This window comes from Tyto alba, unplaced genomic scaffold, assembly GCF_018691265.1.
Source record: "Tyto alba isolate M040663 unplaced genomic scaffold, T.alba_DEE_v4.0 Super-Scaffold_13, whole genome shotgun sequence".
Classification (NCBI taxonomy): domain Eukaryota; kingdom Metazoa; phylum Chordata; class Aves; order Strigiformes; family Tytonidae; genus Tyto; species Tyto alba.
Genome location: NW_024881275.1, coordinates 47,648,157 through 47,664,614, shown reverse-complemented (window position 1 = coordinate 47,664,614; position 16,458 = coordinate 47,648,157). Strand labels below are relative to the sequence as shown.

General features: G+C 38.1%; 1 protein-coding gene and 1 long non-coding RNA gene across 6 annotated transcripts in view; one reads left to right on the top strand and one right to left on the bottom strand.

The window, feature by feature from the left end:
• Positions 1–357: 357 nt before the first annotated feature.
• The window catches only part of GNE (glucosamine (UDP-N-acetyl)-2-epimerase/N-acetylmannosamine kinase), a 35,891-nt gene continuing 19,790 nt past the window's right edge, over positions 358–16,458 (bottom strand). For 3 of the 4 annotated variants that reach the window (XM_032988461.2, XM_032988458.2, XM_032988459.2), the window contains exons 4-12: positions 16,105–16,257; positions 15,423–15,635; positions 14,647–14,734; positions 13,354–13,564; positions 9,690–9,819; positions 5,406–5,627; positions 4,229–4,411; positions 3,485–3,601; positions 358–2,776 (exon numbers count right to left, since the gene is read on the bottom strand). In XM_032988461.2, coding sequence (XP_032844352.2) covers positions 2,541–2,776; positions 3,485–3,601; positions 4,229–4,411; positions 5,406–5,627; positions 9,690–9,819; positions 13,354–13,564; positions 14,647–14,734; positions 15,423–15,635; positions 16,105–16,257 — 1,553 coding nt within the window. In that variant the 3' untranslated portion in view covers positions 358–2,540. The remainder of the gene's footprint in view (positions 2,777–3,484; positions 3,602–4,228; positions 4,412–5,405; positions 5,628–9,689; positions 9,820–13,353; positions 13,565–14,646; positions 14,735–15,422; positions 15,636–16,104; positions 16,258–16,458) is intronic. The other variant, XM_042788048.1, reaches the window with a different exon arrangement.
• On the top strand, positions 13,576–16,041 carry LOC116960611. 2 transcript variants are annotated; one of them, XR_004406473.1, is made up of 3 exons: positions 13,576–14,260; positions 14,845–14,915; positions 15,917–16,041. It is a non-coding gene; the product is annotated as an uncharacterized LOC116960611 (long non-coding RNA). The 2 variants fall into 2 exon arrangements; XR_004406472.1 differs by having other exon boundaries at positions 13,576–14,298.

Here is a 16,458-nt window from a genome sequence, read left to right as displayed (position 1 = left end):
CACTGTTTCTTTGGGCTCTGAAAGCTGATAACTGATGGGGAAAGAGAGTTCAGATGTTGCCTTGTTCTTTTACTTCCCTTCTTCCCCCCTGGTAATGGATATAAAGGCTGGTTTACCCTCACTGGGGGTCAAGACTTTCAGGGTAGGGGCTGCTCTAAAGGACATAGAGCCAGTATCAAGTAACCAGATAGCACAGTACTGCCGATGTTCTGTGAACATCTGATGTTTGCTCCCCCCTGGGACTGGACCGAACTGGGAGCTAGTATCCATAAATCCTCTGGTCCACAATAAAGCGCCTGAAGTGCAAAGGAGGTTCCTGAACAGGGTAGGAAGGAGAAACAAACAAAATCACTATTATGCTATTGAATATGAATTTTTATTCCTTCTGATTTTATAAACCCACAGACTTCTCAGGGAGTGCTGCAAGGACTTTTGCAGGAGGTTCTTGTCCAGTTGACAGAAAAAACATCTTCAGAAGCATTTGAAAAAAACATTTTCTTAACAGGACTAGACATTAAAGGCATTTAAAGTAAAACTTTTCAAGTGTATTTCATGTTTTCTCTATGCCTGCACTGTCCCTTCAGCTGCTAGAGAAAAACATATCTGGACTATGAGATATCAAAAACGTAAAGCTTCAGGAGGTCTGGAAAGCAAAATCCTGGTCCCACTTTTACTCAGGCATTCCTTGTAATGCTAGAGGATGGAAAGATCAAATAACAGGGCTCCCCTCTGTTAGAACCTCAATACTGTTACTCCTGACATGAGCTACTGTCACCACAGAGCAAAGCTGATTTCTCCTTGACCTGCTCACAGAGCTACTGCTCTGGTATTGAAGTTAGTGGGAATCACCAAGTCTATCAAGACACATAGGAAGAACTAAGAACCACAGTGACATAAAGCCTACTATGACTTTGCAAATGGTTAAGAGCCAGTATTTGCTGACTATGTGAAAAACTATGGTATTGAGGCTGCGCCATTATTCTTGGAGACAATCAAGAAGGAGAGCTGGTGGTGTTTCTAAAATCTGATATGAAGATGTGAGTTCTCAGCATTCCTTGAAAAAGAGAGGATGAAGTAAAGGCAAATTGTGTAGATTATGTCCTAAAATTAGCCAGTACAGTATTCACTATTCTAACAGCTATTCAGTCCAAGATTATTGTACAGCAAATGGCAGTGTTCTCAGAATGTTGTTTCATTTTGGTTGGTGAAGTTTAAGTGGGGAAATAGCCCCTTTTACTCCCTTGTATTAGTACATTACTGGGCTTCTGAGAATATATGTGAAAACAGGCCATTAAATGCAGGATAGAGGATGGTCTTGGGGCTTGTTGATCCACAGATATCATTCTGAGAGAGCTGATCAGTTAGATGGGTCTGTTTTTCAGTTTCTCCTTGTGTCAAATATTTATTAATACAGTACCTTGAAAGTGTGCTAAAAAGCAGATGGATAAAGACAGAGCTATATATCAAGAAGGACTAGTTAAAGAAACATAAACCATGGTTTACCTAGGCAAGCCTTCACTGGTATTTGACATACTTTCCTCACAGCCTTCTGAATGTCTTGAAGGTAAGGATGAGGCTCAGATTTGACTTTCCATCTTGTGAGCGGATGGTAAATGCAAGGCAAGAACAGTGTACCTCCAGCCACCAGAACTGCTGAGGAGATGCACGATGGCACTCTGCAGTGGAAGAGTTTTCTAGAAAGGTTGAGCCTTTATGATCAGATGTGCCACATAGCTGAATTTCAGCTAACTAGCTACCAAGGAATAAACAGTCCTTTCTCTGGTAATCTGGCAGACAAAGTAGGACTAAGTCCCTTGAGAAAACCCCAGACAATGAAATTTAAGTAATTTACTACTGGCCATAGCCAGAAGACAAAGATGCTTGCTGCTACACTTGTCAGTTTGTTTGGATTGCTCTTCAGGGTGTAATCTCACTAGGCCATGGTCTTTTTCCTTAATATGCAAAGCTTCTAAAATAGGATTCTGCCCTCTAAAGATGATGTAATGAATAACTGCCTCCACCAGGTCCTTCCTGAACCACTATTTCTAGATGCAGCCTTTTTGATTGTAGAGGCAACTTTCCTCATTTCCTCCTGCTGAAACTATTTCCTGCTATTGGTGATTACATCATATTTATTTTGTGTGTGGAAGCCTGGTAACAGAAAAGCTACTCACATTGTAGACTTATCATTTCACGCAGGTGAGAAATGAGATATGGATCCCCAAGTGTTAGCTATAGTTTGACACACCATACATCAAGATATGTTCATAAATAATTCAGCTACACTTAAAGCAATATATGGGCTTACCAACAGAGGTGACTAAAAACAACAGAATTGCACATTAGTTCATCTGAAGTCAGATGAAATTTAGGAAAAGTACAAAAAGATAATATCTCAGTTAGAAAATGCTGAAATAGTCACTAACTCTTCAGAATGCTACTCTGATTCAATAGCTGTTCTCAAAGAATAATTTTGGGCAAAGTATTCCCTCCACCTGTTAGGAATCTGAATAGTCCATTTTTATAATTCTTTCTGGGACCTAGTATATTCTGCGTGTAGTGTAATCCAGTACCAGGCTAGCAGCTCCAAGAAGAGCAGGATCTGCTAGATTCGAGACCACCACATCCACAGTTTTAACAGAGGACAGAGCCTGTCGATTTATCACATCTTTGACAGCATTAACATAGTGGCTAGCTAGAACTCCAGAAAGGATCACAAGAGAGGGGTTCACGGTGTGCAGAATGTTCACAACTCCAAGGCCTAATGCTGTCCCAGCTGAAAAGATAAAGTAAAATTAAATAGAATACTCAAAGCAGTCTAGGCATCAGTAATTGAAATAAGTCTGTTAGCAGCAAATGACACTGTCAGGGATATGTTCTATTTCATATGGCAGACAATTTTGAGTTTATGTTATCAGATAATACAAGTTTGCCATTTATTTTTCTTTCGAAAGTAAAGAAAAAAATGGCAATTTTATTGCACAATAATGCATTATCCAATGATATGGATGTGAAAGAACAACGCATTACTACACTTGTAGTAGAGAAAATAGGAAAGCATTACTCAGCCATCTTAGTGCTTTCAGCTATGTATGAGGAAGAGGACAATGTTGAAAGTCAGTAAAATATCCCATATAAAGTAATACGTAAATTGCCTTTGCTTGCTCAGGCTAACTATTCACTTGCCTACAATGAAATGTCCCCAAATTTTATAATATGAGAATGTTGAAACCTCACTTTTTTTAAGCTGATCTTTGCAGAAGCTTTACATCTTCTCACTTATCGGAACAGAGACTTTCAATACACACTTGTGGTCCCATTTCCTCCAACTTTTATATTTAACATTTCATCACCATGAGTAATTTTTATATAAAGAGGTCTTCAACGTTTAGAGTTGTGTTTGTAGAATGACAGTGCATTACTATTTCTGTATCCACAAAAATATAACCATGGAAGATTTCCATCTTTTGGGCTATGTTCTCACCTGTTCTGAGAATGCTGTCTGCTTTTGTGTTCCCAAGTTTAGCTGCTTGAATGAGATGTGCAGCACTAACAACCTCCTCCTCCTTCATTGACATTCCTTCTACTAAAAGCAGATCCTCTGTTTGAAGAGGAGAAAGCCAAGAGAAACACACGGTGATGTGATAAGTCAAGTAAGACCTTTACATCTCTTTCACTTGCAAGCTGAAGCCTGAATCCTGAGCAATGTGTCCAACCCTGACTTTAGCCAAAGCGGTCTTATCCACATTATTTAGGGAACTACTTGTAGAAGCAGGGCATCAAACTTAAACAGTTATAGTATGGTAATTCACTAGTCTTGTCAGCTCCAAAAATTAGTAAAATAAAATATAAATGTTCTCAAACTTATCTAAGACTGAGAAGCTATTGCTGCAAGACAATCAGTGTGAAACCAAACCTCACAGAATGCCTGTCAGATCACAGCATGCTTAAAAAGGAGAGACTAAACTCTACTACATGCCTTATAATTTTGAGACCTGTAGTTCTAAATGTGACTTGCCTGGATATTGCCATCACTGAAAGAGAATTATACTGTACTGTGCAGATTGTGGCAGCTCCTGGGTGAGCCATACACTGGTTGCTTGTACACTTACTATCATCTCCTCCTAGAAAAAGATGGCAGGTCTATTTTTCTTAATATCACCTTTTCAGATTTCTTCCAGTACTGCAATTTAGTAATCATGTTTTCAAAAATAAAGTATATAGATACCATCATGCAGTTTCTTAGCTTCTCTCTGTAATGCTATTCCAGAGGCATATGCTTCGATACATCCTTGGCTACCACACAGGCACTCTGGTCCACCTAAAGATACAACAATATGCCCAAGTTCAGCAGCACAGAAAGAACTGCCATGGATCAATTCGTGTTGATGAACAATTCCACCTCCAATTCCTGCAAAGATATGAAAACTTCTACAATTAAAAAAAAAAAAAAAAAAAAAAAAAAAAAGAAAAATCACAAACCCAACAGATTTTGAAGGCCCCAATTCTGCAGGACATTGACATTTGTTTATACTAATACAGACAAGACAAAAATATGTGCATCAGTTGTCTCCTGTACTGGAAACCAAAAATTACTGGTTATTGAAGAACTTTTCTGTTTGACACACCTAATAAACAAACTCATAGCTCCCTCCTACTCATATATGTATCAAAATGGTATATGCTTCTCCTTTCTTAAAAAGCCTATTGATGGTACAGAACTACTGTGACAGATCTTTTACACTTGGTGAGTCATGCTCTTTATGGACAAAACTAACCTTTCAAGTGGCCTTAAAATTTTGCATTTCAGAGATGTTTTAATGCTGTATTTAGACAGCTAAACTTGTGTGCTGAAGAGCCAGGATGCTTAAATCTGCAATCCTCTGCTGCCCCTCCCCAAACCATGGGTGGGGATTCATCATGTAGTTATTATTGCCACCTTTCTAAATGACTATATACTTAACAAATGAGAAGTTACCCCACATTTGCATTTGAGATATACTAAGCATCATTCCTCATATTCAGTTGCTTATCTTGTAGATGCGTGTCTTGCTCTGACTTGTATTTCTGCAGCTGGAGGACAATTAAGCTATAAAGCTGAAATAAGCAAAATTATTCCAGCTAAAGTTGCTCAGATTTTCCTAATTTTGAAAAAATGGTTTGCCTGCATAGCTGTATCAGCAGAACTACTTTTATCAAGAAGTTTATACTATACAAAAAGTTTCATTTGTCTGAATAAATGAAAAAGTACCCTAAAATAAACAAACAGATAACAGTGGCAAAAGGATTTTTGGTTTAAAAACTAATGTATGAGGGTTTTCCAGGCAAAGTGGTGGTGTTTATGCTTTTAACATCAGCTGAACCTCTGATTGATGGTGCTGGTATTTTGACTCAAACATACCCACCTGTACCAGTAATGAGTGTTACAAAATTTTCTATTCCTTTTCCATGACCAAATTTCCTCTCTGCTAGAGCAGCACAGTTTCCGTCATTGTCTACCCATACTGGCAGGTGCAGAGCATCAGATATTGGAGTTCTGAGATCCACAGAGCTCCACTCCTGAATGAGTTTTGTAGAGTGAAGCACAATTCCTTCTCGGGGGTTTACCCGTCCACCTGTAGAAATACCTAAGTCCCAGAAATATAGGAGAGAAAAATCAAAACTAAATATGTATAATACTTTAAGTAAAAGATCTGTTTTTCTCTTTGCAATGACAAGTGATTTTATTTCTAATAATAGGTTTTGAAGCAGAGCATGAAAGCAAAAATTGCTAAGTATTACTGGCAGTGCAATTTCTGACATGTAAGGATAATTTGTAGAACTCCATTGCTTTAATCACAATGCATCCAGTATCTTAAGACTAACTAGATTAGTTGAGTTAATGTTCCTACTTCAGGCAAGACTGCAGCAAATTACTTAATACTTGTGCTTCTTTTTAGTCATTTATGAAAGACAATAGCAAACTGTACAAAATAAATTGTTCAAACCCTGGAACGGTAGAATTATCCTGAAATTTGCTGTAACTCTCAAGATCTAGAATGACTAAAAGTAATCACTGGACTTGGAGTAGTGATTTCTATTTAAAAAGACACTGTTTTCCAAAAAAATCAAGACTGTGTTCAGAGATTTGCCTACTGAACAGAATAATGGCTAATAATAGGCACTATTGTTCTCGGTTGAGTGAGTGGTGGAGTTCTTTGGTGGCAGGGGAGGGGGCTATCGGGGAGGATCCTGTGAGAAGCTTCTTGAAGCTCCCCAAGCTCCAAGTCAGCTCCACTTCTGTTTGGGAAATTGAGCCAATCGGCTGCGCCTCTGTGATAACGTATTTAAGAAGGGACGTGGTGACGGGCAGTCGGACTTGTGAGGAAGAGTTGCTGCAGCTGCGTGAACACCAAGGTCAGTGGAGGAACGGAGGAAGAAAGGAGGGGGGAGGTGTGCTGGAGCAGAGACCCCCCCTGTATCCTGTGGTGAGATGGCAGGGCAGCCCCCCTGCCACCCATGAAGATCTACGGTGGAGCAGACATTGATTTATGGCCTGTTGCTCCTGCTCGGAATAATCAAGGTTCTGTGCCCAAAGAAGGCCGGGGTCTCATGGGAAAAGGTAGCCCCGTTGCTGTAATTCAGCACTGGGAGGATTTCAGCATGCGGGGGAGTCCCACGCTGGAGCAGCTCGGGAAGGGCTGCAGCCGTGGGAGAGAATCCAGTCGGAGGAAGTTAGTGACTCATGACGGAGCAGTGTGGGGAATGCTGCAGCCCATGGGAGGAACTCATGTCGGAGAAAGTTTGTGGAGGACTGTCTCCTGTGAGAGGGGGACCACGATGGAGCAGGAGGAACAAGTTCCAGACACTCCCCTCACTGAAGATAAAGGCAGTGGCAGCACTGACTGCACCCCCCATTCCCTGCCCCTGCACCACTGGGGGAGGAGGTAGAGATATCGGGAGCAGAGCTGAGCCCGGGAAGAAGGGAGGGGTGGGGGGAAGGTGTTCTCAAGATGTGGCAATGCTTCTCACTGTCCTACTCTGTTATGTGTTGTTAGTGTCTGTAATAAATGTATGTTCTTTTTTATTTCCCCTAACGAGTCTGCCTTTTGCTCGTGATCATAAAGGGGCATTTTTCCCTATCCCAGTCCTATCTCTAACCCCAAGCCTGGCTCTCTGTCCCTTCTCATTGCCGGAGGGGAGGGGAGAGAGAGCTGCTGCATTGTGGTTGGCTGCCAACCAGGCCCAAACCACGACAACTATTAACCAAGCCAGTTTTCTCTAGCTGGAGAGGCTTCCAAAGGTGATGGACTCTGTCAGGACCTTTGAAAACTAGGCCACTCTATTGTGGAGGTATTTAACTCTAGACAACAAAGTTTGAACATTTTATGTATTATTCTTGTAAAGTGATTATATAATTGTGTCACTTATCTAAAGATGTTCAGTAAAAAAAAGAGTCCCATGGTTAATATGATAGAAACCAGCCACAAAAGCTACAAGACAAGCAGCTGAATTAACATTAAAGCTGTAAGACCCCCCCAAAAATATCACTTTGTAAAGAACAAATCATCTGAGAATCTGTCAGCAAGTACCTAATAGAAACAACATTCCTAATGTCAATCTGTGAACGTCTCCCTAGGATTTTATGAACTAAATGTTTATTACAACAAAACCTTATTTAATAGTTAGTTGCTAACTCAGCAATAGCTTACTAAAACGTGTACTTTTTCTAAATACCATAATTCTGTAATTGATGTAAACTAAGGGAAGCAGCAGAAGCTCTCTCTTTATTCTCTTTTCTCTACTGTCAGCTCCAGAAAGATAAATACTGCCTAATAACAGTAAATAGATAGCTCTTACAAGTACCTCTGTGTAACATTTGTGTATAGATCTGGATGTTCTTTGGTTTAATATTTGTGTTTTGTAAAAGTACAAAAAAAAAATCAGTAACAGCTGCTAATGTTCCTTGGGCCTGACAGTCTTTAATTTTCCCTCATTTTCATAAAGCTGTTTCTAATATAAATGCCTTGTTTTGAGTGATAAACAACAACAAAAATTAAAAAAAATGAAACTAATTGCAGAGCTGTTGCAAGCTAGTCTTATTTGATCATCAAGACAAAAAGATGTTGAAAATTATGATTTTTTTTTTTTCCAGAATCCTACTTTTTAACCACTCTGCAGACCTGTCTTGTATTAGTGGGAGCTCTTCAATCAAAGTTATGCTCATGTAGCTAGTATTTTGAGTGCTGACAGCAGTTTATAGGACTAAAAGAAAGAAAACACATTTTTTCATTGCTTTCTGTTAGTAGCTCCTTCTCCTTATTCATTTCCAATGCTTACCTTACCTGCCTTACCTATGATATCTGGCAGAAGGCCAGCGTTACTTACTGATAAAAAATCCAGCCCTTCTGCTCAGTCTTGCAGAAATTTCTCCAAAGTTCTAAGAACTCTCCATCTTATGATTATTAGCTTTAAGGAAATGACTAGAATCTAATACATTAATTATTCCCATATATATTATTCTCTAAAGAGAACTTTCAATTTCAGCTAGTATTCTTATTCGAACTATGAGTCTGAATGAGGAAAAGAGCAGATAAGAAAAATAGCCAGGTAAGAAATTTCTTATTCTGTAGCACAACTTTTGCCCTCATTACTCAGTAATTGAACAGTAAGTAATCAGTCACAGAAGGAAGGGGTCTGAAGAATAAGTAGGAATGTAATTCTTGTAAAATGACAAACAAAAGGAAAGTTTTTTCCCATATATAAACGTCTAGTTTCATTGTCCTAATAAAGGTAGCTGACTGTAAACTGTTCTTGGGTACTTTCAGAAGTGACTACTGCAGAATTTGCCATCTTTTCTACAGTAACTGCGAGGCTTATAACAATAATCTGGGTGACTAAATCATATGTACTACCCAACAGATAGTCTGAAAGATTTGATCTAAAAGTCTGACATATTTCTTCTTACGGCTTTGTGTACTTAACATTGTTTTGAAGTACTTGTAAAAGAAATTCAAATTAACTTTTCTTCATACTATGTGATTCAAGTAAATTTTGGTCTGGAGCAAACTACTTTTCTTTTGGAACATTCCACAGCTAAAACAGATTTTATGTCCTCTTCAAAAATCTAGGACACATTCATCGATACCTTCATAAATAATTGTAGTATCTAAGACCAAAGGTCCCAGTCATCATTAAACTGAAAAAGTCCTGTCTGGTATAAACACACAGCTTGTCTCCATTAGCTGCAAATTTAATATAACATTTTAGCCTTTTTACTCTGCCCTAGTGTAACTGAGAATTCTGCTGCACAGTTGATCCTGGCCATAAGGAAAGGGTTATAGACAGTAAAAGAAACTTGACTCAGCTGCAGTTGTTTCAAGCACTGTTTCAGTATACACTAAGCATCTGACTCAGTTCTGAGACTGCAGCGAGCTTCAAAATCCACAAAAACTATATACCACATATTTTAGATATAGTTTAGATAGCAGATTGCTTTCATGACTGTAACAGACTAGAGCAACTTGAGTCTATAGTCAGCTTCTCACTTTCACAGCCATTTAAAAAAGTTTTTGTGTTAAGACTATAATTTAAGAGCTTAAAATACACAAAATCTATTTTAGGAAGGTGTTTTAAATTAATCAATAGTGATTTCATTTAATGTTAAAAAAACTTAGATCAAAAGACAAAGTTAGTATTTGTTAACTTACCTACTCCCAGAATTCTGCAGTTCACATTTACTGCCTCCGATGCAGCCTCTATACACATCTTTAGAATTAATTCTAGTCTGTCTTCATAAGTTTTAGGATTGAGCTGGGTATATTTCTTAACTATTTCACCCTAGAAATGAAAAATAACAAAACGTGCCCCACAGAAATGTACTTCATGATGAAAATTAAACTACAGGTCAATTTGAAAATGGAGAGTCGTAACTTATCTCTTGTAAAAAAAAATACAGACGCATGCCTTAGATCTTGGTCCTATAGGCTGTTCTGTGCAAGATTCATGACAACTTTGGGGGACAAGTTTGCAAGATTAGGCATTACATTCTGCTTCTGTAGTCAACCTTCCCTAACTGAAATAAAATACGTATTTTAAGTAACACATGGATTGTGTAAGAAAATATAACAGGAGCTACTGAAACTGTTTTTAGGAGTAAACCGTGATACAGCAATGCATTTAAGCTCAATACTGAAGTGTTAAAAAAAAAAAAAAGAAACAGTAGCAGTTGCTAAAAAGGACAGAAAATCCATAGTGCTTTAATAAAATATTTCCAGTTTGACTACATAGAAGTTTTGTATGGTGTCACAGACACTGCTATTTTACCAGCACAAGGAGAGTCAGCCAAAGAGAAATGCTAGAAATTTCAATGTCAAATTTACTATCCTTTCAAAAAAAACTTTTCTTCTAAGCAATTCTACTTCTGAGTCACTTGAAATATTTCTGGAGTACCATCTACTGTGATGTATGTTTTACCAGGGAGGGACTGTCCAGGAAGAAGGGATTATTTTCAACCCCTGGAATGAGGCAGTAGTAATGATTATGCATGCCTGAATCTGTGGCTACTAAGGAACTATCTTAATATAATGTTAATATTGCAGGATTAGGCCAGGAAATTGCAGAAGATATGCTGCTTAGCCATGTTATTCTCCCTGTTACATCCCCTCTACTCTACAATATACCTAAGTGAACAGCATTGTATTAATATAACTGAGCAAAAAGGAGTAACAAAGACAGTCTATATGCAACATGGCTGAGTCACTGCTGCCAAAATATCTTAGAAAAGTCCATGATGTCAGTGGTTTGAGTATTAGATTTCATCATCTCAGCATCACACCAGCAATAGAGTTTGCGGCTTTTTATGTTCAGTTTCCTCTTCACTTTTGGTTTGGAACAGGAGAATCAGAGGAAGTTATTTTGAAAGGTGAGGCTGCAGCAAGCATTATCAGAAGATACAGCAGCTTTTAAAAGAAGCTTTTGAAAACTCCGTAATCTTCTTCATGAAAAAAGAACTACACCTTCAACTCTGCCATTTCCTTTTAAATGCTTACATATGTTCTATAAATTTTATTATGAAAGTCTGATCCTTTTCACTTTAGTTTTGTTAACACTTCAACTTTCATAAATGCCACCTCAAACTACACTCTGCAAAATGGACAGGATTTTTTTTAAATTCCTTTTTTTTTTTTTTTTTTTCCCCAGGCTGTTTTGGCAGAAACTGTGGTGTCTATTTTACTTCTAAAAAAATTATACCTTTAAATGTTGTCTTTAAGGCCATAAAGATTTGCCAGACATCTTCTTTTAAATGACTGCAAACATTCTGGACTGTATAAGGTCCATTTACATAGCTCTTCACCTTTCTGCAGGCAACTTTTCTTTCTGGGTACCTACGTCTAACTGATATAGTTATCTGGAAGTATACAGTGTAATAGTAGAGGAGTAATTGTCCGATACTGTTGAGAATAAAAGCCAAAGACTTCTCAACATGAGTTTTATTCACATCTTTGAAGTGCTGCAGAGTTCAGGATTTTTATGGGGTGTTTTTATCCCCAAACACGAAGATGGGTATCAAAGTGAGTTAGAATTCTTCAGTCCTAACTATCCTTTCATTTACCAACCTGCATAAGAATTATTTCAAATATTTTTACAGCATCACCAAGTAATTTTTATCCCATAAGCTTGAAGCTCACAAGTTTAAATAGAAATTCTGTGATTTTTCCACTGATCTGGATAGTCAGCTGATTGTCATAGGTGTATTTACTTGTTTCACTGTGAGATTCCTTTGCAGATGATTTGCACCAGATTGATACTGATGCCATTTTCGTAGCCTCACTTGCTGTTTTTTAAAACTTCAGTTTTCGTTATGTTTGCCAGGCATGAACTTTCATCTTTCTAAGTTAGCTGATTGGCAGAGCTATGCAAGCAATGCATACTTATTCGTGCTATGACACATGCAAAGGAAAGCTTCCAACTGTGCCATTACCAGAGAAATGGGCTGAGGAACTTCAAAGCATAGACACCATTAAATCACACAGTATCCCTAAACCTCAACATCTCTCCATACAGCCTTTACAAGGCTGTAACTTCAAGCCTGTTTCAAACGGACTACTTCTACAGACTCAAAACTCCCTCAGTCTTTGAAGTCTCTATGAATTCTACTGTATGTATCAAATGCTACTTATTCTGATGATAGTATAAACCATCAAGCACCTCTCTTCATACATCAAAGGACACAGTCAACACAGTGAAAAAAAACAAAACAAAAACCCTGATAGAAATTTTAGAAGATCATCATACAACTCAAATTCACCACCCTTTTCCAATGCAAGATCAAGAAACTATAATTCAGCTGTTTTTAACAGACCTCCTTAAACCAGTTCTTACTATTTCAGCAATGAAGACACCATACACTTCCAGTATATCTACTGCAGCCTTCTCTTGCATTGACAGCTAAGCTGGATAAAAAGAAAAACTTTAAAATAATTTTCTCTTCCACTGTTTTAATACTTTACTACTTGTTCATGCACAAGTGAAGCTGATTTTTCTCTTCATGGAAGAGGCTTCTGTATCTCTGCAAGCTTTTTTTTTTTCTTCCCCAGTCAGTTTCCTCCTCTCTAAACTAAACAATTCTATTTTCTTCAACTTTTCCCTGTTTTCCAAGTCTGTAATAATTATTGTTGGTCTTCCTCCTGATTTTCCCTCCAGCTGGTCTACATCTCTGTGGTGTGATGTATTACAGTCAACACTGTTCCAGCTGAGGCTCACTACTGTCTTACTCATTATGCTTCTATGCAGGAAGACACTTGGAACTTTTGATTACCAGCTGTTCCTCTCTTGGTAGAAGAGATATAAAATTCTGTATTCTGAACCCACCCACCATGAACCCACTGCTCTCCCTCAGTAAATTGTTTTGCTAGATGCTGGTTGCTGATCAGAATGGTTCTGTGTATCCATTACATGGCTTTATAAGGCAGTGGGTAAGACGACTGCTCTCAGAGCCCTTCCCTTTTTTGCTTGACATATAAAAAGCTGCAGGGTGAACTGAATCACCTTTTATGGAGAATCAAGACATATAAAAGTTGTCCTATTCTTTGAGGTCTGTGTGACTTCCCATAGAGAGCATGCATTAGTAAATGGGCTTTGCTAGCCAAACAGCTGTCTCAGAAGAGGAAACCAGCAGGCAAGTTGTATCAAGACTGTATGAGAGGTGCAAGAAATGAGGGGAAATCTACTTTACCTCTCAACAGCAAAAGCCAGTAGGGCTGCTTTGTTTTGGAGCTCTTTTGCATCACAAGCCCATATCCCCACTGTAGGAACAGAACCACAAGCCCAATGGAGTTTGCAGAATACCTAAAAGCACAACAGAGTATTTACCTTCATACTGACAATTGCTACTCGGAGATTTGTTCCACCTAGATCCACAGCCAGAGCACTCTGTGTCTCTAGAATATGGTCAATATCTTGAGAAATATTATCTTTAACAGGAGGAAAACAGAATTTCTTTTGCAATGGCTCTTTGAGGTCGATAGATTTAAGGAACTTCAAAATCCTTGGAACAGCATTACCATCTCCATATATTTTTGAGCTATAATATGTAAAAAAAAAAATTAATTGGAAATAACACTGCAATCTATAAGTTCTTTATCTGACAGAAGGCTGTAACACTATGTCACTACAAAATTACGATATGGCTACTATAACGATACTGCAGCTTACACTACTTGAGTCTGTCATGGAATATGGTAGATAGTGTCAGTAGTTTGAAAATCACACAACCGATTGGGAAAGTTTGACACTAGGTCCATTTTGGAATAGGAAACATGGAATGTAGAAAACTAGAAAGCTAATAAAGGAAAAATAAATAAATTTAAAAAATAAGTTTAATGAAGTACCCACATAATAAAGCTCTACCAAGATGGAAAGTTTATGTACATGTGACAAGTCTAGAGAAGATGTACTTACCACACAGATGACAGTAATAAACTGTACATTTATGACAATTTTCAACAGTTAAGTGTGGTTTTAAAATAGCATCATACATAGTGTCAAACATATGGTTTTACAGAATTCAGTTTTATTACTGTATTGAGGTTCTTAAGAAATATACTTTTGATTAATGTCCTTAATTAGACAAATACTATCTCTTCAGGTTTCTAAGAATCTACATGCTAAAGAGCTGAGGGTCAATACTCTATGGCTGAAGAATAACAAAAAGCATCTTGCTATGATCCTGCAGCTCCTCTGGAAGCTTGCACTCGGGACTCTACATGTCATGCCTGAGGTAAATCCAGTAGTGTGTCCTTCAGGCACAAGTCACAGGTAGGCAAACAGGATGTTCTCCCCCATTCTGCTTGTATGGAACAAGTTCTCTTAATTGTGCTAGTCTAAGATAACATGGAATATTGTCCTCTTGACTTCCTGTTGGATGTTAAGTTACTAGTTATATCAAAACATTACTAGTAACATTTTGCCCTACCAATGCTAATCTGTGTACCAGACATAGCGCTATGACTCTGAATGAAGTATGTGAAATGAAAAATAATTTGTAACCTCAGATTAGTGCATTAAAAGCACTCCAATCATATATGATGAACCACCTCGGGACTAAATGCCTTTTATTCTACTGTTTTAACATCCCCTCCAATGAATCAATATTAATGTACTTACCATGGATACTGTTTACCAAACTGCAGCTGTAGAGCATGCAGAATCTTATCCTGTGTATCAGCATCGCGAACATGAAGAACATTTTCACCTAGGTGACAAAAGTTAACTTAATAAAACAGGTCACCTCCTCAGATTACATTAGAGGTTAAGAACTGCTTTACAAATGAACAAATAATTATTTTTGTTTCCTCTAAACAGGAAAGACTCCAGCCAGATCAACATGACTCTTCATCAATTATGTGCCTCCCCTTGCTCCTGGTAATGCAATGGTATGATACTTTGTCATGCATTATAAAACACCAGAGAGTAGAATATTAGCCTTCAACAGAATTCTATTATTAAATTAAAAAGGCATGAATGAAAACAGGGAGTAAATGGCTATTTGTGTCATGTCTACATATCTACTAAATACCATAATACAGCTACTTCCTGAAGTGGTAAAAAGTTCTTATTTTTTAAAGTGAAATTTTAATACATGTCAAACACCAAACTAGCTATAAAGGAAACAATTAGTTGCCTATTCTGCTAAATGGAATCCACTTCAACGGGAGATGTATTTTAACTTGTCTGTAGATAAAAGCCTCATTATCTTACGTAAACACACAAGCAGCACTACCATGATACAGGAATAGCCAGTGAAGCTTTAAAATGGGTCAAAAATTATGTTGCACTGATACTGCAAGATGGCTTCCGTCAAGCATTCATTTGACTTTATCCTGTGGAAGGAAAAAACCCCAGAAACATGAGGAAATTAAAATAGTTAAGCAAACATGTACCTGTTTCTCTTCCTGTCTGACGTGTCCCCAAGTTGATGACAGGTGTACCAAATGCTCCCACCTCTCTGACACCACAGCTACTGTTGCCTATCATACAACCAGCATGAGCAACTAGCTGAATGAACTGGTCAAATGGGACATGCTTTACAGCCCGAAAATTAGGATGATGTTCAATGCCTTTCTTCCTCATTACCCGAACCATCTCTTTGCTTCCTACAGAAAAATGAGAGGTACAATCAATGAGTCAAGTTGTGTTGTTAAACTGAAAGTCCAAACATGCAAAGGAACTAACGGCTGTTCATTTAGTTGCCAGCTGTGAGTTGGTTTTGTTCTCTTTTTATCATCAGAGTGTAAGTTGCAGAGCTGGGCATCTAAGCCCAAATCTGTCTGCAAAATCCACTGCAAAAATATTTCTGTAGTTTTTAGTTAATTTAAGAGGCACTAATATTGCGTTACATGTCACGTGGTTTCTCTTCATCTTCCTCCCCACACAGAAAAGCTGAAATGTCCTCCAGCAATGTGAACATGGAGCTGCAGTAGATGCACACATGATGCTGAGACCACCCAGCATCAGATCACCCCTACACTGGAGATTCTGGGATAAAAGCACTCTGTAAGAACCAATGTATGCATTAAAGGCAACTGGTTTTGTGTCCCTCTGTCATGAAGGTATTTTACTCACCTGCATCAACATTAGGGAATAGAACAAGTGTTCTCTTGTTGAAGGAGATGAGTGCATCTAGTGTCAGCTCAAACATCTTTATGGAATGTTTAATATCTGTGGTTACAGGATGTTGCAGAGCAACTATATAATCTCTGATTTTGACATCTTCACCTGTCCAAATGGAGCCAAAGAGAAGTTTTTTTACTGGCATAGAATAGTAAGAGGGAGGACATACTTATGAAACTACTGATGTGAAAGCCTGAACAGTCAAGGCACTGAATGGTATATCTAACACATAAATTTCAATGCTACAATAAAACTCCAGGGAGTAACAGGAGGATCCAGCTTGTTATTTGCCTAAGTAAGTCTTAT